At 37.6% G+C, this 22,376-nt stretch overlaps 3 protein-coding genes across 3 annotated transcripts in view; 1 reads left to right on the top strand and 2 right to left on the bottom strand.

Moving 5' to 3' along the window:
• The window catches only part of LOC137005952 (gastrula zinc finger protein XlCGF57.1-like), a 779,808-nt gene that overhangs the window by 206,234 nt on the left and 551,198 nt on the right, over positions 1 to 22,376 (top strand). The window lies entirely within an intron of this gene.
• LOC137006201 (gastrula zinc finger protein XlCGF57.1-like) overlaps positions 1 to 22,376 on the bottom strand; it is a 703,714-nt gene that overhangs the window by 656,305 nt on the left and 25,033 nt on the right. The window lies entirely within an intron of this gene.
• On the bottom strand, positions 12,671 to 16,715 carry LOC137006402 (uncharacterized). Its single transcript, XM_067367131.1, has 4 exons — positions 14,960 to 16,715; positions 13,904 to 14,485; positions 13,553 to 13,696; positions 12,671 to 13,425 (listed from the first exon to the last, which is right to left on the bottom strand). Exons 1-4 carry the CDS (start codon positions 15,827 to 15,829, stop codon positions 13,150 to 13,152), a joined length of 1,872 nt encoding a protein of 623 aa, XP_067223232.1. The 5' UTR covers positions 15,830 to 16,715; the 3' UTR covers positions 12,671 to 13,149.

Below are 22,376 nucleotides of genomic sequence, written 5' to 3'. Positions count from 1 at the left end.
GAACAAACTGAAGGTGCATGAATGGAGCAGTAGGCACTTCATCTGAAGACCTTTTGATTTCTGTTTACCGCTGATTTAGCAAGGTGTATGGAAGTGGCTAAATTAAAACATACTTTTGTTCGTGTGAGCAGTAGGCACCCTCTGACGAAGATCAGACTGGCGAGTTTATGTCCGTGAGTTACCGCAAACAGAAAGTATGGGATACCCAGAATAATCAAATATCTATCTATCTTTTTTTCATCATCAGTAGTATGTCACTCTGCCACTATCCAGTTTCCCAAAAGCATTGTAAGCCTAAGTTGATCGTAGCTCCATTGGTTTCAATGGAGCTACGATCAACTTAAGCTTACGATGCTTTTGGGAAACTCTGCCCAGAACAGTTGTGTCTTGACATTTTGTGAAACTCTCTGGTCTTCTGTCATTTCCAAACAGAACTCCATAACTTGCTCACTAACTGCATACCTTGTCGTAAAGAGTGGTATTGCTCTGTGCAACAGGAATTTGTTCACAATCTGCAGAGCTACACACTTTGTTCCATGCATCAGTTTCAATAGACCACCATTTGCATTTTCAAACACAAATGCAGAGTGGCCCCCACAATTTCACTGATTTTGCAAGGTGAGTAAGCAGATGTACATTAAAGGTCATAGATGCCTCGCCATACAGCAACTGAAACCTTACCAAAAACTCGAACAGCATGTTATCTGCTTTGTTGATATCTTGGAAGGTAATGTTCTCATTCAGAAGTAGAAATACTGCTGATACCAGAAGGCCTTGGTGCTTCAGATAACGTGGATGAAGTACACCATTCAGGACTGGCAAGCTGTAAAACAGGACCCATGCTCTCCACTCTGAGGCTTTCCGGTACTTGAATTCTGCAAGGGGTCTGGGTAGTCGTGTTATCAGGTGTGCTGGCTTTATGTCCTTGATTCTGTTTTCTAGCACCATCATAGTGTTGGGACTCCCAGTGTAGTAGGGTTGATCACTGTTGTTCAAATGAAAGCTCAGTGAGCTGTCTAATGACACCAAGTAAGACAGCATGCATATAGTCTGGAATGAAGCCTACACTAATCGTACACTATATCAAAATAGGGCATCAACTCCAGAAACACTGCCTTCTGCTGGGCCATGTCACTTGGTTTCAGCTCTGATGTAAGCGGAAAGCAATCAGATGAAGACATGAACTACAAAATCACAAAGAAAACATTTCTGAGTGCATGTGTCTACATACAATGAATGTATGATGACTGGTAGGGCTGTGTGATATGACAGTGTATGGCATTTGACATGGAGCCCAACCGATTAATTCATTAGCTCGATTAATGGGAGCTAATTATATTTAAATTGGCATTGGGGTTTATAACAGCTGACTAATGACAATTTAAAAAAGAAATGGAGATGTTGATCCTTCAGACATGTAATTAGTGCTGCATAGTGCAGAAGCGCAAAAAATCCACATCGATTATACGCCAGTGCAGACTCGTACACAGACAGCTGCAGACAGCATGGTCGAGGACTACGACTTTATGGGGTCCGCTGGATGGAAGTGTTCCACACATGCGCAGTAAATCGGCGTTGGTGCCTCCCATTTTTTGGGGTCGCGTGTCACTGCTTAACACTAGCTTAAACAAAGCATACATCCCACAACAGTGACCATCTGTGTTCACGGTGAGCTGGCCACTTATCATGTAAAATGCACTACTTAACATGTAAATCAGACGCCCCAGATGCGTTCGGTTATAATTTAAGTCAATGTAAATACACGTCTAGACGTCCTGCGACGTGAATCAAGCACGGCGCGAATCGGCCGTTGACGCGCAAATTAAGAGTTCGAGTGTCTGACGCCCTAGACGCCCAAGGTTAAAAAATCTGACCTTTGGCAAATATTCATGCCGCGTTAACCAATCAGGGACTCTGCTTTGGTAGTCACATGTTTATGACAAGATCAGCGGAGGAGACCAGAACAAAGATGGAGGACAAACTAATAGCTGGCCAACCTGAGCTCTATGATGTATCATCATATTTTAATCGATACATGAATAAAAAGGATCTTGCCTGGAAGAGGATAAGCGAGGAAATCGGACAATCTGGTAAGTTGTAAAACGCTTTGCATGATTTTAGCCGTTGATACTAGAGCGCCTGCTAGCTAGCAAAAGCCGGCCGGCATAACCAAGCTACTAGTTTCCAACTGACGAGATGATGTGTTTATTCAGAGGATCTGTGCAGAAAGAGATGGAAGAGTCTGAGGGACACATATTTGAAAGAGAGGAGAAAGAGACAAGCAGGAATATGGAGAGTAGGGACGGGGATGAGCAGACCGCAGGGTATGACCGCCCAGATCAGGCAGAAGCAGCAGCAAGGCTATCGGAGACAGGAGGTGTGTTGACAAGTGTAGCTACACACAGAAAACTATTGTGTATTATTATATTTCAGGTGAACAACGAAAGGATCTTTCTAACCAAATGTGTCGTATTAAATATGTATTATTGCCATGGCAGAGCCAGCTGATTTTTTGGAATGCAGTGAGCCTGGGTCCCCTCCACCAGATCCCGAGTCCCCTCTGCCAGAGCCTACTGTTCTCCTGCTCATGCTGGCCCATCATCTGCTGCTGTACCCACAGGTGTGTACAGGCATTTATTCATTTGCCGACATGCTTCCAATAAACAGTATTCATTTCTGATCAATAGAGTTTAGAGTTATTGCTCATTTGCACTGCCAGACTTATTTGAGATTTTTAATACTAAAAATGGTACAATTGTGTTTTGTTTTCAGTTAACCTTTTCTGTGAACATCTTAAAATCAGGTTTCAGCTTTCTCATTTCACCATTTTCTTTACAGTACCACCAACGAGGAGGAGAAGGCCCCAGGAGGAGCCCATTAATTTTGAGAACAAGCTGTTGGCAACACTGAGATCCAGGCCTCAACCTCCTCCCTGCTCCGAGGACGAGCGTTTTCTTTTGAGTGTGCTGCAGAAGTTGCAATCTCAGACGAAGGAATTCTTCAAATTTCAAATTCACAAATTAATTTATGAAAGCAGCACTGTTCTGCTTACTTTGGAGACATTGGAGCCTACAGAGTAGATTTTTTTTTAATTAAATGAGGCAGCAATTTCTGCAGGGAATGAAACAGACTTTGTCTCCTTTCTGCTCTTTCATTTGTGTCCCTCACTATTCCATCGTCCCTCTTCCAGTGCATGGAGCTTTTTATTCCTGTCTCACATGTAAATAGTTCAAATGTTCTTTTTATAAAGTTATTATTAATGTTAATTTCTCATTTTTATGTTTTTATTAATTCTATATTTGTAGTGACCAAAGGTTTTGTGAGGTACACAACTGAGTAAACCATTATATTTCTCACAGGAAACATTATTTCCATATTCCAGTCTGATTTAAAAAAAAAAGTAAATGTATTTATTCAGTTAGATTAGATTACTTATGGCAAACATTTGTTTATTTGTACTATGTCATTATATATATATATATATATATATATATATATATATATATATATATATATATATATATATATATATGGGTGGGTGTAAGATTGATTGGCAAGATACTTGGGGCAAGTTGAGACACATGACCACTCATTTTTGAGAGCCCCTATTTTTCAAAATCTATGTCAGAGATAAATTCTAATAGTTTCATCTGATAGGAAACATTCTTAAATACATAAAGATATTGTCATTGTATATCTGCCTTCTATTGGCTTGGCACAAAGACCATTTGAGCAAAAAATGGCTCCATTTACCCCACTCTCCCCTATATAACGGTAATAGGTTATGCTTAAAATAGGCTCGGATCACCTCATGTTGTAGACAAATGTTAATTTATCCAACCAGAAGAGAATATATTAGTATTTAGACACGGCGAGCCCACCAAAGCCACTGATGGGCTTTCTGGAGTAAATAAAGCCAACCCAATCTCTCAGCAACATCCATGTTCAAGCGTCCAACTAGATGCGTCGGACACGCCATTCACGTTCGGTGTGAATGCAGCATATAATAAATAATCGATTTAAATATTTAAATAATTATTTAAATAAGCCTGACAACATTCATGATCATAATTGTATATTCCAGGGAAAATCAGGAGGGTTGACAGTTTTTATACGTGTTTCTTTAGAAGAACTTGTGCTCCTAATAAAAAAATTTAGGAGCACTTTCTGATCAACAACAGACATTAATATTCTTTCTAATCTTGTTAAATGTATGCATCATATTTAATCAATTTCTTAAATTAAAATATAAAATTTGTTTTTAAATGTTAAACAAATTTAATTACAACAATAAGACCCAATCAGACTGTTACCCATCAAAAGAAATAAAAAAATCCATCTTTGCACTGCAGAAGTGGCACAGAAGCTCCATCAGAAGTATTATTTAAACGCATTTACATAGACTGCTTTTTGCTGCACATTGTTAAATAATGTTTTACTATTGTCAAAAAAAAAATTAACTTAAAATACTAAACTTTTAAAAGAGTCTGTAAAGTGTAAATATGAAAATAGATGTAAATACGAAGATAAAACAGCCAGTAGATGGCGGTAAAGCTTAATGTGCGAGTCATTAATCAGTCGTTCAAAACGCAGATTCATTCAGGAAACACCGCAGCTTGGAGATGTGCAACAGTCCTTTGTCTGGAACTTTTTTCACAAAATAGAGCGAAAACAGATATTATTGTGGCTACAATTTTGTCACTTAATATCAGCTTGTGTATTAGACGTCAATCAGATCAGTAAGCATCACATTTGCAATCATGACAATACTCGGAGAAAGTTATCAACGAGCTCGCCGACAGGTCAGGCTGTGATCAGGGAAAAAATCAGCAGGTGATCGGCACTTGCCAATCTTTATGTGTGAACTACTCAATGACGCATCAAAGAGGCTCACCGACACGTCGCAGACATCTCGCAGATGCCAGACAAATATGTAGCGTGCTAATTATCTGGAGCTGACTTGATATCTTTTCCCAGTTCACTGGCCACATGTATTTCGGTACAGATGGATGAATTCATGTGCTGTAGCCTATAAATCCGACTGACAGGACTAAACTGAGGCGCAAACAAACAAGGCAGCGCCCATCTCGTGTTATAGATTAAGATGAAGATCATGATGTAGGTTTTTAATTATCAAAACACTCACTTGCACATATTTGCGAATCAGAATTTCAGACAGTTGATGACATGGTGAGAAAAGCAATACATCTGTCATACCGTGTGGCCCAGTGTGTCATGTGCGAAAGGGTTATTTTAAATTTATTTAAAAATTTAATCAAATTTCTTCCCAGTGTCCATTTTCAAATAAAGTCGTTGGGTGACAGTTGTCGTCAGCTCGTGTAGTGTGTTAACTCCTGTTGTGGATCATTTACGTAGTGTGAACACCACAAAGTCTTCAAGACTCCACAGCAAGTCATGTAGTCTGAACAGCACAGTGATTCGCAGACGTTTAGATTCCTGTAGTGTAAAGACCTGTACAGACTGGGACGGATATCATGCGTGATTATCGCTGACATTTAATGCCTCGTGACTTAACAAACGGCAGGCGTAAAAGCGTTGTTTTTTTGGTTTGACACGCCGTGTTAAAAACTGGCAGACCAATGAGAGTGGCGCTTTTGTTCACATGCCTGGAGATGCTGAAGTTACAGTAAAACATGACTTGGTGGTGCTCAAGCACAAAACGGTTTTGCCGAGCACACATCGATATCAAGACGACGAAGAGAAAGTAAGTAGATGAGGAAGACCCCTACAAACTATCTTATCTTAAAGTTTATAAAGGTAGCAGTACGATCAATTTACTGCAGCACCTCAAACAGAGCCATGCTGCCGAGTGGGAGAGATGAAACGCCCAACAAAATGAACAAGACCACGGCAACACAAGCACACACACCAAAAAACAACCTACAGTCTTACAAACATTTACAAACTGTATCCGGTATGATAAGAATGATCGAGAAGGCCGCAGCTCTTTTCATGCGTTACCTGCGCATGAAAAACACTTTTCCTGTATTTACTGCTCATATATATATGCTTGTTCTACCCCTTTTACTCACTCAAGTGCTGATCATGTTACTCATGAGCTTCCCCAAGCCCAATCCATCTGTTGACCCTGTGCGGTTACTGCACAAGTATGGTTTGGAGGACATCGATATTGAAACGAGGTCTACAAGTTATGGAAGGAGGAGTTGGCTAGTGTGAAGCCGAATTCCTCCTGCTCACTACCAAAAGTTGAGAGAGGTTCTTTCTAAAATGGAATAAACTTTTGTGACTATTTTTGTCATTTTACACTTTTGGTTGTTGTCTTATATGTGGAATGCACATGGTGATGAATGTAAAACACACTTGTTTTATAGAGCTCAATGAGAGGCTGACGGATACACAAGCAGTCTTTCAGAATGCTCACAATTACATGTAGCCTAGATCGGATGCATACTAGTCGCTCTGGGACAGTGTCACAGTGTTTGTTTGAATAATAATATTTAAAAAAGTAAAAGCTCAGACTTCTCTACAGCATATCACATGTACTGTAGAGGATTGTAATGATCAGGAACCTCCTAGCAGCAACCCTGATGTCCTTCCCTCTTCTGAGGACCAGCAGCTGTCCACGATAGTCTGTCTGAAGACATCTGCTTGAATTACAACATCAGTAATAAACTGGGGGAAGGAGGATTTGCTGCCATTCTGAGGCAGTTTGTTGCAAGGATGGCCTTCCAGTTGCACTGAAATTTGCCAGGAAAACAAGAAACATGGAATATATCAACATTCCTGATCATCCTATTTATATAATGGTCTTGCCCTGTAAGAATCTCTTTGATTTTGTGGAGAGCTGTGGAGGCATCTTCAAGTAATAGTTCACACCACATGTGTTCCTGCAGGTCATACAGGCAAACTTGTCATCTTTAAAATGCACAATGGCGTAATGCCAATATTCATTCGTGCCTTTCTGTATTGCTGCCTAGAGATGTGTACATAGTGTTTTGTACATAGTTCACCACTTTCTTTTTTAATTAAAGCTCCCTGTAGTGGACACCGTCATTTCAGAGCTTCAAAGCTTAAAGCCTAAAGAATAACCTGCATGCACATGAATGTTCTGAATGTTGCATGGTGTCGTAAATTGACCTGCTGCAACTGCTAAAGGTGCATTCATGCGGCCTCATAATTCCTGAAGTTACGAAATTCTCGCTTGTAAAAAGCTTTCACATCCTCGTAGAGCTCATAATTACAGCTTGTTTTCTGAAAGCTCCCACATGGCCACTGTACATTCATAGGCGTTGATAATGGTGCCATGGAAACACATAATTCTTGTGGATTTCAAACCCAGCCAGAGCTGTCTTTCCTTCATGAACATGATGATGAACTGGCAATGTTCCCAACTGCTAACACCTGTTCATTAATTTTCAGAATACCTGTGAAAAACACCTATGCAGCATTTAAAAGGGAAATGGAAATGGGAATCCATAGTTGAGACCAGTTTGGTAAATGGTAAGTTTTATTTTTGTAGATATTTTCTATTGAATTGCTATTTTATAATCGTTTTTTACATGAAAAATCTGAGGCAAAACTACAGGTAAAATATCTTGTTCTATCATCAATACACAAAAAACAAGATTAAAGAGACATTGAACGTTAGATACTCAGATTCAGAGTCTGAATGCATGTAGCTCTCATCTCTCAACTGAATATAGCAGAAGGCAGTATTTTCAGACAAACTTGACCTATGTGCAGCCACAAAACTTGGGCACCAATGAACACAGAAGAGACTGTAATGCACAGTTCATACCCCTGCCTGACACTTTAAGAGCTATTCTAAAAGATCCTGTTGTGTGGCAAGTCTCAGAATCATCTGATGGGATCTCAAGTAATGTTTGTCTTCAAATCCAACAAGGTATTTCTGCAAGCAGGTGACAATCTTAAAACTGATTTTGCATCAGGACGCTTTTGAAGTGGTCAAACCACTTGGGTCAGCAAGAAAAAAAACATAAGCTTGACACTTGGTGACTTTGAGCCATTCCATTGTTCCAGTATTGCCAATATGGAGTTAGCAATGTTGTGCAAAGAGACAGACTTCAAATCCTTTGGTCAGGAAACAGTGTTTTCTAGAATTGTCAGCTTCAAGAACATGGAATTGTTACAATTTCTGGTCATGTGGTTTGAGTAACACTACTGTGAAGTACAAAGACACCAACTTGAGAATGTAAGTCAATGTTTTCCTGTACAAACAGTGGAATCCTACAAGGAAGATGAGCGGTTGTTGCTGCAGAGTGATGTAGATGAAGTAATATATTGTGACTCAGTCTTTAACTCCATGAAATATTAAGTACACTTATCAATTCATATACTTAATTTTGAGTGTATTTGGGTTTATAACAGGTCTAATTCTCACCTTATTGATGAACAGGAATTGTAATTCTTGCAAACCAGCACCAACTCCTCCAAGCGAACCTCAGCTCTAACTCCTTTATTGCACCAGTGCTAATGGCAAAAAACTCAAGTCCATATCATGGTCACCTGTACAGTAATGCAGTGTGCACACAGATGAGGATATGCACTGCATACATACAGCTCAAGAGTCAAGCAGTATCAATGTACTAGTAGTAAACGTGTAAGTGTACTATTTCAATACACTTGGGACTAAATTGGCCCAATTCAAGTATATTTCTAAGTGTACTATAAGTGTAACGGTAGTAAACTTTAACTACACAACTATTTCACAGCTATGTTTCTCATTTGTACTGCATCTGTACCACAAGTGAGCTTATAAGTATACTAGCAGTTTACTATTTTAATACTAGTACATTTTTAGTAGATTTAAGTACACTTTGAAATATACTCCTAGTAAACTACTTCAGCAACTCATGATCAAAATCATCTTAGCGTGCACAAGACATTAAACCTTGAGGCGGATGGGCTATAACAGCAGCCAAGAACAAGAATCTGCAGATTTCATGAGCACAGCCTCAATGGACTGAAAAAGGTGATTATTTTTTTTCCTAATCTTCAGCTGTACAGTTTCTGTGCCTCAGATTAGGCATTTCCACCCCATTATTATTGCGTACTCAATAGTTTTTGTAACATTCTGTGCAAACTCAGAGACTTTTGTGTGAGAAACATCCTAGTAGATCAGCATGTTCTGAAATATGGCACCAACAGCCATGCCGTGGTTATTGTTTTGTTGTTTCTGATAGTCGATGTGAAGACTGGAGCTCCTGAATTGTATCTGCATGTTGTTGTTATGTTTACATTATGCTGCTGCCATATGATTGGCTAATTAGATAACTGCATGAATATACAGGTGGTCTTAATATGGTGGACGGTGAGTGTATCCACATCTTTTGTTATTTTCTTGAACTGATTTTAAGTTGGACATTATTACAAATAAATATGCTGTTGTGTTTAACTGTAGATGAATGCAGTGATCTGGCAACAAAATTCATCCCCCAGAATAGAGTGGGTCAAGCCTTGATAGAAGAGGGAAATGTTCATGCAGCCATGGCCAAAACAGAAGACTGCAAATCATTTAATAATTTACTACTACACTTGACGCTAACTGAATGATTCAATGATCAGTTGAGCTGGAAAACTAAATAGCTTTTTGCATTTTCAATTGCAGGAAGCCCTTGAAAGATGTAAAGGATGCTTTAGAAAGCAACTGGGAAACATGTGACCTGGCAACATGGTCTTGTTCCTGCTGTTATAAAGGGCACTTTTTCCTTAATTGATGCATGTCTTAAAAAATTTAACTAAAATATCTGTGCATGGAACTGTGCCGCTGCAAGGTTCTATTCCGCACCCACCCGTTCCCACCTAAAATTCACTCCGTGTTCATCCACTATCCGCTTATGATTTTTTTTTCCAACCCAACGGTGTAACGGTGGTCACCCAACAACAAAGAGAAAAATCGGTCGCCAGTGTGGTAACACTAGGTCCTAACTATGAGACCACATTAGCCGTGATAATTGAGGCTGCTCAGTGTTAAGTTGACTCTCAGTCCCAAAACCTTGAGAAAAAAAAAAAAAATTAGTAATTTAGTTCGGGCACCAGACATGTATACACTTGCCCCAGATAATTATATAATCAACCTGGATAGATACAATAAAAAACCATCTGTTACATAAAAAAAATGATAGAATGGAAAGGAATGATTTTGATGACAATATTTCAAATGAGACAGTAAGTGACATATCGTGATCAGCCAATAATTGTTTGTTAATATCGGTATCGGCCCCAGAAAATCATATTGGTGCATCCCTATTATTTATATAATTAAACATATATGGACTTGAAAGCAAGCCATAAACAGACCTGTAACGACACACATATGGCGCAAGCCAATGCTAATTGAAGCATATACATTTAAACGTCAAATATACAAATACAGTAAATAACTGTACAAAACCTCCTGAAAAATTCCAATAAAACATACATGTAAACACGTCTTTAATAATTAATTCAGTTTACCAAAGCAGTCAATATTAGTTTAAAATGCCAGCATTACTGCTCTTTGCCAAAGGAACACAACGCGCCAATAGTGCACCACTAATGAGTGTCCCACCAGAAACAATCCCTATATACTTTAGTTCCGGGAAGAAACTATGACTATTTAGCTATGACTAAATGGGTCATTCCACGAAATCAGTGCCTTTCAACTTTTCAAAAATGAAAAAATATATATATATATATATATATATATATATATTTTTTATATATATATATATATATATATATATATATATATATATATATATATATATATATATATATATATATATATATATATATATATGAAATGAAGACAACCTAAAATGACAAGAAATCGTATTGGGCCATCTCAGGCTATATCATTTATTTTATTACGTCTTTTCTTCCTCATGTTTTGATATTTTTGTCATCCCTGTTACAGACATACTCATCACTATATACTACAGGTTTAATTGGAACTTTGTAATAGTTTTTACATATATGAGCAGTATTTTTGTCCCTTTTTTCAAATTAGGTATTTTTTAATCAAATCTTATAATTGTCATTCAGATGACCAAGAACATTCGGTAACACTTTATAATAACTGCACACTATGAAGCATTAGTTAAGCATTAGTTAATAGTTATTTCATCACTTATAAAGCATTAATAGACATTTGTAAGTAGTTTATAAATACAGCTATAATTGCTTTATTCTTGATTTATAAGCAGGGGTGCACATAAGAGGTACGCATGCGCGGTAAAAATAAACTATGCGTACCAGAAAACATGGAGGGAAGCGCTTTTGAGTACCGGTTCACATGGATACGTTTACTTATTGGAGTAGGATTTTTCTCCATCTCTGGTAAGATAGCAATCATCATAATATGTGTGTTCTTTAATTATTAGGTGTGCAGCGGATCGCAGTTAATCCGTGATCCATACGGATAAGGTCCAACCAGGGTTTCTGCAGGGTTTAATCAGTCAAATTTAAGACTTTTTAAGACCTTTTTATGACCATTATGATTTGAATTTATGACCTACACAAATTACGATAAATAATAAATAACTTCAGTCATTAAAATTCCTTTCAAAAGTCTTTATTATTGACTTTCATTGAAAGTAACAAGTTTTATTATTTAAAGAGTAATTCTATTATTTCTTAAGAAACTGAAGCCTTCGCCTTCTTTTTCTTGAGTATCAAGAACACAGGAACACTTAACAATTGTAACATTGTAAATTAATTATTTTATGGCATTACTTTCCAAAATAACAAGTCAGTCAGTCAGTGTGTCTACATTTAATTGTAACATTGTGAAGTAACATTGTAAATTAACAATTATTTTATGGCATTACTTTCCAAAATAACAAGTCAGTCAGTCAATCAGTCAGTGTCTGTCTACATTTTTCTCAGTTCGTCTCCTTTAATGGTGATCTCCTCCTCAACCTTTTTCAGCTCGGCCAATTTCTCCTTGCTTGCCCGCCTGAGGGCGTTTGATTTTGAAAGGAGCTGGGCCATCTTTGAACCCGATTTGCCCTCTGCTTCCTCTGCCAGCATGTCAGCCTCTCTGGCGAGACAGGTGGAAACCTCTTGAACAGTGGTTTTCTTTCTCTTAAGGTCGGTCAAATACTCCTCTGCCAGCTTTCTTTTCTGTGTCCCTGCTTCACTCTCCTTCCTTGCACGCTGCTGATCAAGGAAAATGCGGTACCTCGACCTGGCTGCACCCACCGATACCAGCAGTTCCTTTGTGAGGGGAACTTTGGTCACCCCACCGTGCAAATCTACATAATCACACACAAGTCTATGTGCAATCATTGTCTCTTCCTGCATATTGTCAGTCTCAACCTCCTTGTTCACAGAGAACCCCCTTTCAACTGAAGCTTGTCCATGAGAAAGGAGGAGCAGCTTCTGGCAAAATGCCCAAGCCACTGGATAGGCACGGCTTAAACAGCCGCACAAGAAGGTGTCCAGCCGTTTTACCATTGGCTGGAAGGAGAGAAACTCTTCATTCCTACACTCAAGAGTCAAGAGAGCCTCAAACTGTTGTAGAATGACATCCCCTTAAAAAAAAAAAAAAAAAAGTTACAAAAGGGAATTAGTTACAATTATATTGATATATTGATCCACTTTAACCTCTATAAAGACTACAATAACATTTGGTTATGATGGTTTAAATTCAGGTTTTTTCCTAAGATTTCAGAGGACATAGAAACTCTATGTCACTAAACTCAGATAAATACAAATTTAAACTCATGACCAGAAAATGTGTTAATCTGCAACACCTGCATGTTCACTCATCCAGTTTGTTTTGTTGATTACTGTTGTCAGGATACCTTTCATTTTGAGACTATAAGCCACCTTCTAATTTTTACATTTATTTTCTCAAATGTGTTAACACTAATTAGGTTTATGTGCTTCCTAAAAACACTCAGGTGATGCACCTAAACTTTAAGCAAGGAAAACCCCATGTAAAATAATCCTAAATCATGAGCCACTGCACACAGAACAGGTGCAGGACCATTACAAGAGGAAATGACAAAAGCTAGAGATCCACCTAAAAAATACCCCTGATGGGAAAAGAGAAAAGGTATATAAATGTAGCAAATGTCTGTAAGATGGCACAGTTAAGTATAATGCTGTAAACACAGTCTAATAAACATTTATATAATTAGTATAATTCAGTGTGGTACTCTAACTTTGGTCAAAGCCCCTTCCAGAACTACTCCTACCAGCAGATACACCTCCTGCCAGCTGCTTTGCCTGTAGAAAGGTCTGCACCAGACATTTCATTTGTTCCTTGCACCTGTCTGGGTCTCTGAACATGTTAGAGGGGTCCAGACAGGCCATCTGCCTAACAGTGGCGTATTTGAGTGGGCTCTTCTCCTGCACTTTTCTGACTATATTAGTCAGCCCCTGCATGCAGTCCCTTCTAAATTCAAGGACTCTGAGATCTGATATTTTAGTGTCCTGAAGAGGGATGTACAATAAAAACACAAGTAAGTAGAATGTACAACACAATGATTCCTACTTCTTGTATCCTGACCAAAATTTCTAAAATTACTTCAAACTACAACTTCAAAATTGACCATAATACCTTCAGGGCTTTATCTGCACCTAGGCCAATGTCAATTTTCTGTGGGAGGAGCAAGTTCTTCTTCTCACTCAAGTCCAGCTTGGTGAGCTGTAGTTTTGTAATGTCCTGCAGGACTTCTCGCTTCACAAACCGCCTCAGTATACTCTGTCAGAAGAAAAATCCAGATGAAAAATGTAAGTGCCCTACATCCATATTTTTCATGCAGTAATGTCACAGTTTTAACAAAGAAAAAAATTAACAAAGGTTGAAGAATTTTATCCATTAAACACAGTGTATATAATACATATAATACTCATACCTAATTATAGTAGCTGAGGAGCCAGACAAGCACAAAAGTTATTTTTAAATTACCTTGATCAACTCAGCCAAGTCTTTGGCAAGGAATGGCATTACTGGCTCATCCGTCTGGTACCTCTTCAGGAAGGGGTCAAAGGTACGGGCGATGGTCGCAAAAAAATGCAACTTTGCCAAGATCAGGGGATCCTTTTGAGCGGCCTCTATTGTATCATACGAGCCTGTACCAGGGTTTGGCAGCTCCTTTCTTTTCACCGCATCCACATACAGCTGAAGTGAAGGCCAGACCTCCAGAGCTCTCTCTACCACAGGCAGGTTCTCCAACCATCGATGGCCACAGAATGATAGCGGGAACACTGATGACTTTGTGACTGTCACGTAGTCTTCCCTCCTCGCTGGAACATTGTTAAAGAGTATGTGCATTGCTCTTAACAGCTTTTCCACCTGCCACATGGAGAAACCTGCCTTGAAAGCATTATGCAGAGTATGAAGCCCACAGCTCCCCACGGACACCAGCTGAGCACCCCCATACATTTCATTTAAGTCCGATTGGAGAAGCTCAAAGAACTTTAAATTTACATTGGGCCCATCCATCGATACAGAGACCAGCCTGCTGAGATTCAGCTGCTGCACACACTCCTTGAGGGGAAAAAATAAAAAGATGAGGATAAATAAATATACCACTTAATTGATAACACACACATGCACATACACACACACACACACTTTTGAAGTTCAAGCAAGTATAATGTTTGACTAGGCCTACATGTCTGTTTCTATTCAAGTTATCCATGTGGGCTGTTTCTGAAAATACAACCACGCCATGCAATTGATGAAACAAATTAAAAGATTTAGATTATATATAGTTATATATATAGATATTTTTCTATTTTCTCAAAAGAGTATGGCTAGAGACTAGAGTGGAGCAGAGTAGAGAGCATTAACATATTATTACATAACGGTTTCCCTACTCTCCAAATTGGTTTGAATAAATGGATCAAACACAGGTTTTAGGCTATTCATAGTCGTAGGTTTGAAGATGAAATTATTTCAAATATTACATGCAGCACTAGAAATCATATTTGTTTTACATATTAAACTTTAATTACTTACTTTAAAGTGCTTTAGCAAATCCTGGGCCGTGGAATGGCCAATGAAGTGTGATCCCAGGTACCGGGAATGCACCTTGTCGTCATTCCAGAACCGAACGTATATGTCCAGCTGTTTCTTCTTGCTTGTGTGATTTAAGCTTTCATCAAACATGAGAACATAAGGCCCCGAGACCTTGGAGATGAGGTCTTTTTTAATATAATCTGCCAAGCCAAACCGGGTGATGTATGAGGTCTTATCTTTCCCGCACGTAAATGTTTTGGCTATGTCAGAGTCTGGGAACATTGTTCGGAAAAGTTTGGCAATATCCTCGTTCCCGTTGTACGACTGGTGTTTGGTCACAGTATTCAACACCCACAGGACCTCCGCTTTCAGTGTGGAGGTTGATCCGAAACCACTGTGTGTGGCACTGGATGCGACAGAAACGGAATCCCGCGCTGTACTTGGACCGGGTAACGTTAGTGACGGAGCCGAACAAAACTGACGGATCGCCTGCACCCGCTTCAGGCCTTTTACAGCAACGATATGCTTTTCCGACTTTGCATGCGACTTCAAGGCTTTTATGCCTAAACTAGACAGCTCAAACATCTTCTTACACAGAGTGCAATAGGCTTGATACCGATTGTTAGCGACGGGCTTGAGCCAGCTACTAAACGCACAGTCTTCGAGCCATAGATCGTTAAAGGTACATTTTCCCATTGTGATAGCCAGGATGATTTCAATTAAACTAAGGATTGACTCAGTATGATACAGTTTGTTCGGAGTTCGCGCGGGTTTCTGTGAACGCCCTTCCGACAAGTCTGTATGCTGCCGCATGGAACTTGTAGTTCTGGAACGCTGTGATACCAGTGTGATACCACCCAGATTCCTCATACAGAACTACAACAGGCGAAACAAATGAATGCCATTGCCGCCGCGAGCGCATTTTGATGGAAGAACAAATTAATGGTCGAGCATATCAATTTAAGACGTGGCTAAATGTTTTTTATGACCTTGTATGGAAAATCCGGATGTTTTTATGACTTTTTATGGCCTTAAATTATTATTGTTAAATTTATGACTTTTTATGACCCCGCGGAAACCCTGTCCAACGGTTCGGCACGCATTTGATTCGCGGATTAACTGCTATATTTTACCATCATAGAGTGAAAGTTTGTAATTTGGACGTGTTTTGTCTCGCCAATTAACACATTCAAACGACTTTAAAAGCGGAAGAAGAGGCAAAAATCGTGACTCGCGAACTGTAATCTGTGCGCACAGCCCCCCGAAACGCATGCATGATGAGAGTCAGACAGCGCTCGAACACCGCATTAATTCCGCTTTCGCGTTTACTTGCGTTTGAAAGGAAACATAAACACACAAAATTATGTCAAAATACCTGTCTCGGCAAGTATTCTCTCGGTTATGTCATAAGTGAAGTGTTGTGAAAGAAACCGGATGTGTGTCAGTTATTTGGTCCGTGCTTTCCTTCTTAAAGTGGCAGCAGCCTTTGCTGTCATTAATGTTAGTAAAAAAAAAAAAAGTCATTATCATCATCTATGTACGAGAGAAAAGAAGATAGTGAGGAGAGCAGTCAGGAGGAAAGTGATTAGGACAGCTTTTAGGATGTGTCGTGTAAAGTGTGAGTACCAAGCAACATCTCCAGGTACTCCCTTGAGAACCAGACCAAAAAAGTTATGTGCACCCCTGTTTATAAGCATATCTATAATGTGTTTAATAATTGTATTTTCATACTTAATTTAGAAATGATACATTGATTATTAATAAAGTATTACATTATTTACAAACCAGTTATTTGGGAGTTGTCAGTGGTTCATTTAGGAAGTGTAAGTAAATGATTAATAAACTATTTAAACATTCATTTATACATCTTATTATTTAGACACATAGTAATAGTTACTTAGTATGTTAATAAATGCTTTATTAACACACATTCCTACTGCAATTCATGATTAATTCAGGTAATTATAAAACATTTAGAAGTTGTCAGTTAACTATTTTTGTGAGCTCATCTAAAGTGAGGACTATTTATGCTTTGTAAAGCTTTTATAAATGAGATTTAAAGGTTCAGTGATCTTCTGCACTGCTGTTCTCTAATGTTTTAAAGTTAGTACCGTGGAAGTTTTGACACTAGGAATATGTTAATAAAGCATTTATTAACACACTAAGTAACTATTACTATATGTCTAAATAATAAGATGCATAAATGTACATTTAAATATTGTATTAATCATTTAGTCACACTTCCTAAATGATCTTATGAACCACTGACAACTCCTAAATAACTGGTTTGTGAATAATGAAATACATAATTTAGAAATGATAAATTAATCATTAATAAAGTATGAAAATACAATTATTAAACTCATTATAGATATGCTTATAAATCAAGAACAAAGCATTTATAGCTGTATTTATAAATGGCTTACTAATGTCTATTAATGTTTTATAAATGATGAATTGACTATTTACTAATGCTTTACTAATGCTTCATAGCGTGAGTTATTCAAAAGTGTTACCGAACATCCTAATTTTGAAGGCTGATCACCTGTCAATTAAGAAAAATAAATATATTTACAAGAGAGATATTAAAAGAAGGGCTCTTGTCCAAAACAAAATAGAGTGATGGTCACAATTGAAAAACATGAAAGACCATTTTGAAATATTATTTTTACATTATTTATGACATTAATGACAGTAACAGAATTGACATAATGGCAACAGGACTGACCAGAGTAACGGGGATGACGAGGGACACATTCTTCAGCATACATTTGTTTACATAATACTGTAAAGTTTTTAACTTTTTATATTGTTTTGCATTCACTTTGCATGGCTGTATTAGTGAAACATTCAATTTCTAAGAGATCAAGAGCCTCATTTATAAAATGTTGTGCAGAAACCGTCCAAAATTTGATCAGTCGATAATTTCTCAGATGTGCATACATGTGATTCTTAGAATGAACGCACACACAGAAAACAAGTGTAAGCCTCTCTTTCAGTATGTTTAAGTTCAATAATCTTGAACTTGTGAATGGTTTCAGCTCTCCACACTGTAAACAACGCCTAATTAATGTCATTTACATATAAAATTAAAAGTCAAAAAGTCAGGACTCAGAAATGCCCATTCATGTGTGAAAATGATTCTTTTGTGCTCTCATTCTTTAACCCTTGTCATTCTTTAATATGGCCATGATACAAATTTCAATATATTTTAAATTAAGTTTACATAATATATTTAAATAGTTCATACTTGAATTACGAGATTCGGGTACCAACAATACTAATAATACATAAAATACTAACTAAAAATGTAACTGATATTCATATGCCACCCACACTGAATGATATAGACATCAATAATACACCTGGGATGACCTTTTAAAATGTTTGCATTTGACACAGATAAATGTTAAAAACGGTGCTACTAAGTTTGACATCTAATCTGTCATCCCTGTTACTCTAAATTGTCAAACCTGTTACCATCAACCCTTTTACTTTTCAAAGCTAATTTGCTATTTGTTAGCACACAAATTACTTTATAAATCCGTCAGCGGAAGATAGGGCGGAGATGCACGTACGCACAATCTCCTCCCCGAAATCACCATATATGGAGCTTACGACGCCTAGTTTTACTATGCATAACCTCATCTGCATATCATTTCCATACACGTTCCCAACCACGTGACACCACGGTTAACACCGTCAAAGGTACAAGACATTGGAAAATATTCGATATGGACTATAAATGCAATTTGTGCCACACATTATATTGATAAAGATCATCCAATATCCTCTTTATGTTTTAGAAAAAATATATCAAAATATCCATAAAAACAAAATTGTATAAAATACTTCAGAGAAAGGTTTTAGGATAGAGTTGATTCATTCATTTCCACTGGCCAGATAGTATTTGAATAGTTTTAAACAATTCAAATCAAATGTATGCAGTTTTGCTGATGAGGTGAACATATCTTTTAGGAAGTTTATAGGCTATTTTTAGTGGAAACAGATCGGACTACTTATTTATTGCAGTGTAAATACAGTTATCTGACTCGGCGCTTCACTGACAAAGTATTTTAAAAAGAAAACATGCAAATCTTACCGTTTTCCTCAAATTATGTCCTTCAAATGGTAATTGTTTGAAGATCCTTCACACGACATCAACACCTCCTGCAGCTGTGGCTGTACAGTAAGATATTATTGGACCTATTCAAACTGGACAACGGACCGTTCGACCACCGAATCCAGCAGTGTCTTCCATAATATCTAAGTTAAGTGTGCATCACTGATCGTCATTCTCGAAAACATATTTTGTCATAACATCTGCAGTTTAGTTTAAAGAGGAATTATTGTGCTCCCAGCGCTCCTCGCTGTCCTTAAAACAGTGTGTCACTGGAAAAGTGATCGAAAATAGCACATCTATCTCAATTCATATCACTTTTGTCTCCAGAATGTGCGTACGCACGGCTCAAAGTTTGCTTAAAGGTGCGCACATTCTCCCGTCAAGTTTGTTTTTATAGATCACAACCTTTGCGCGGGAACTGGCGTGCGCACATTTCCAGCCCCGTTTTGTGCGTACGCACGCTTTATAAATGAGACCCCTGATCACAAAAGCACAATTTGTACACTTTAAAGGGATATTACTTGTAGATAATGATTGTTACATTAAATAAGTGTTTAAATGTATAATTCAAAAATGGTAACAGGTTTGACACTGCATGATATCCCCCCTCAGTCAAACCTCATAAATCATTAAAAAAAAAAAAAAATTATAGAAGAGAAAGAGAAACTTATTTTTATTTGATCTGTTGGCATGCTGGTTTAGAGATTATGTAACTTCCTGGAAGTGATGTCACTGGAATGCTCTATTATTTATACAGGGTTCTTTGGTGAGGGTAACAGGGCTGACATGAAATTAGGGCCACCGATAAAATGATTTTTTTTTATAAAATAAAAATTATATATATATATATATATATATATATACATACGCTAAAACATTGCTTGACAATAATACTATACTTGGAACAATATGCAAATGGCCAAGGCTTTCCAGTGAACGCAGTGCATTGAGCCGTCAACATAGTGGAGCCACTCAGTCTTTAAGCCACTCTCTTCTGAAGCTGTACGACTTCTTTTCAGCTGGTGGATCCACATCAACTCCAGGATTATTTGTGACTTTAGGTGGCTTACAGAAGAAATCTGTCAGTGTTCGCTTCATCTTCTCTCACTTTCTTATTCAGCCTTTTAAGTTTCACGCAGTGGTTAGCCCCGTCACATGACAACGGAGTGCAATGAAAGAGAGTGATTGACAGCAATCTAAAGTTAAGATAGTAAAGATGAAGTTTAATATATTATGTAGCTAGAACGGTGGACTGATCACTGTATCAGCGCACGAAAGGCACAAACCGTGCATGCGGTTTCATTTAATAACGTCAGATAAATTAAAACAGGTCACACCACAACAATAAGCACTCAAACAAATATTCCCAAATATATTTTTAGATCGCATAGATTAAATTTCAGGAGCATATGCGACTAAAATAGTCGCAATTTCGAGCCTTGCGCTGAATTCGGTAAGTAGTTAAAGGGTGAGTTCACATTAGCTCAATATAACAATAAACAATTTGCCTTTTTATATATATTTAATATATTCTCTGTTTATTCATATTCCTAATTGATATTAAAAAAATACTGTACGATCCAAAGCATTAAATTTAAGATTATAATCTTCCACTTTATATTAAACATAGAATGAAATGAATAGAAATAAAAAAAAATTCGTAAAACAACATGCTTTACAAAACAGCACATTCTTAATTAAATACCATTTCACAAAAACAATTACCAGCACAGAGCAGTGGAAAGAGAGAGTAAAGTAGCTTCAGCTCCATCTACTCGAAACACATTTCACTTGTTAGGGAGCACATGGAAAATGGCGCACATGGAAAATGGCGCACATGGAAAGATCAAGTTCATTAAAAACGGAAATAAAACTATCAAATACACAAAAATATGAACAGAAAACACACTCTAGACGTCAATTAGTGTTCAATGTGTGCAATCCCCTTCATACATCGTCTAACATTCAACATGAAACTTTTATTTTTAACTTTTAACACGGAGCTGCAGCAGAAGCGACTCACCCACAGCAGTTCTCTCTCTAGCTCTGCTGCAGATCGCTCGAACTCAGTGCGCTATAGCGCCACCCGCGCTGACAATAGGACATTACAGCAGGGTTATGACACCAACAGCTACTAGATTAACTTATATTTTAAATATTGTCAGACAAATAAACATTAAGTAATAAAATAGTAACAAATAATCAAATTAATGAGTAATAGCACAAATACAACAGAACAAACATATAAATGAAATAAATGGTGCTTTTCAAGTTTTTCATGAAGGTTTAAACAAGAGATTTTCAGGTAAATTGTAATCTAATGTATAAACTATAGAACAGATTTATTAGATTTAACAGATTTTTTAATCCCTTAAAACTCTGATCACCAAAATGACATATTTTAAAATAAATATATATATTTCTTCATGTCTTAAAATAGCTTGAATGTAACTCTACACCCTTGCCTCATTGAATATACACGGATCAATGAATATGCAAATTAGCCCCACCACCACTTGAATCTACTGTTGCTGTAGTGACAAAAAATTTGTTGTTTGTGTAGTGGATATTTAAGAAAAAAGCTTGCTTCACTTCATATATTCAGTTTAACAGCTGTGCAACTAAACTGCTCATATGTTCTGACACTTAAATTGTGTTTTAAATTATGAATTGGTAAAACGCCTTTGCAAAACGGTCTGAATCCACTCGCATTCGTTTGGACTGCTCTCTCACTGAATCACCTGAAGCCATTTCTCATTAAAACAGACAGCATCGAGAGAACAAGCAGCCGTTTTCCTCTGTGAACATGCGCTAAATGGATGTTTGACAATTTTGTTGCTTTTTGGAGATTTAAAAAAATATTCAGATGAAATGTGAAATGCGGCGACTGCAAACGCCTGTCCAACAGCAGCAATCTGCTAAATTTACCTTGTGTGTTTGTATATAGTTAATGTACTTGGATTCATTTGGTTTAATCTCATAATCAAGGTATATTATTTTGTTCGTAAAGGAGCTGTATGTAAGAAATCTATTTCAATTAATCATAAAATGGCCCTGATGTGTCACTAGACATTAAGAAATCATGTTCATTTCAAATACTTATATCCACTGGCGTAGGAACCGGGGGGGACGGGGGGGACGTGTCCCCCTCAATATTGGAAAATGCTGCATGTGTCCCACCCAAAAATTAGCCTATACACCGCAGGAACAAAAACTGTACATTTTGAACTTTTTTTTTGAATACGCGACGAAGAAGATATTCGGTTTTGTCAGTCAAACCCAGAGTGATTTCAT

Source organism: Chanodichthys erythropterus, chromosome 3 (assembly GCF_024489055.1).
Source record: "Chanodichthys erythropterus isolate Z2021 chromosome 3, ASM2448905v1, whole genome shotgun sequence".
Taxonomy (NCBI): Eukaryota; Metazoa; Chordata; class Actinopteri; order Cypriniformes; family Xenocyprididae; genus Chanodichthys; species Chanodichthys erythropterus.
This window is presented reverse-complemented; position numbering and strand designations above follow the sequence as displayed.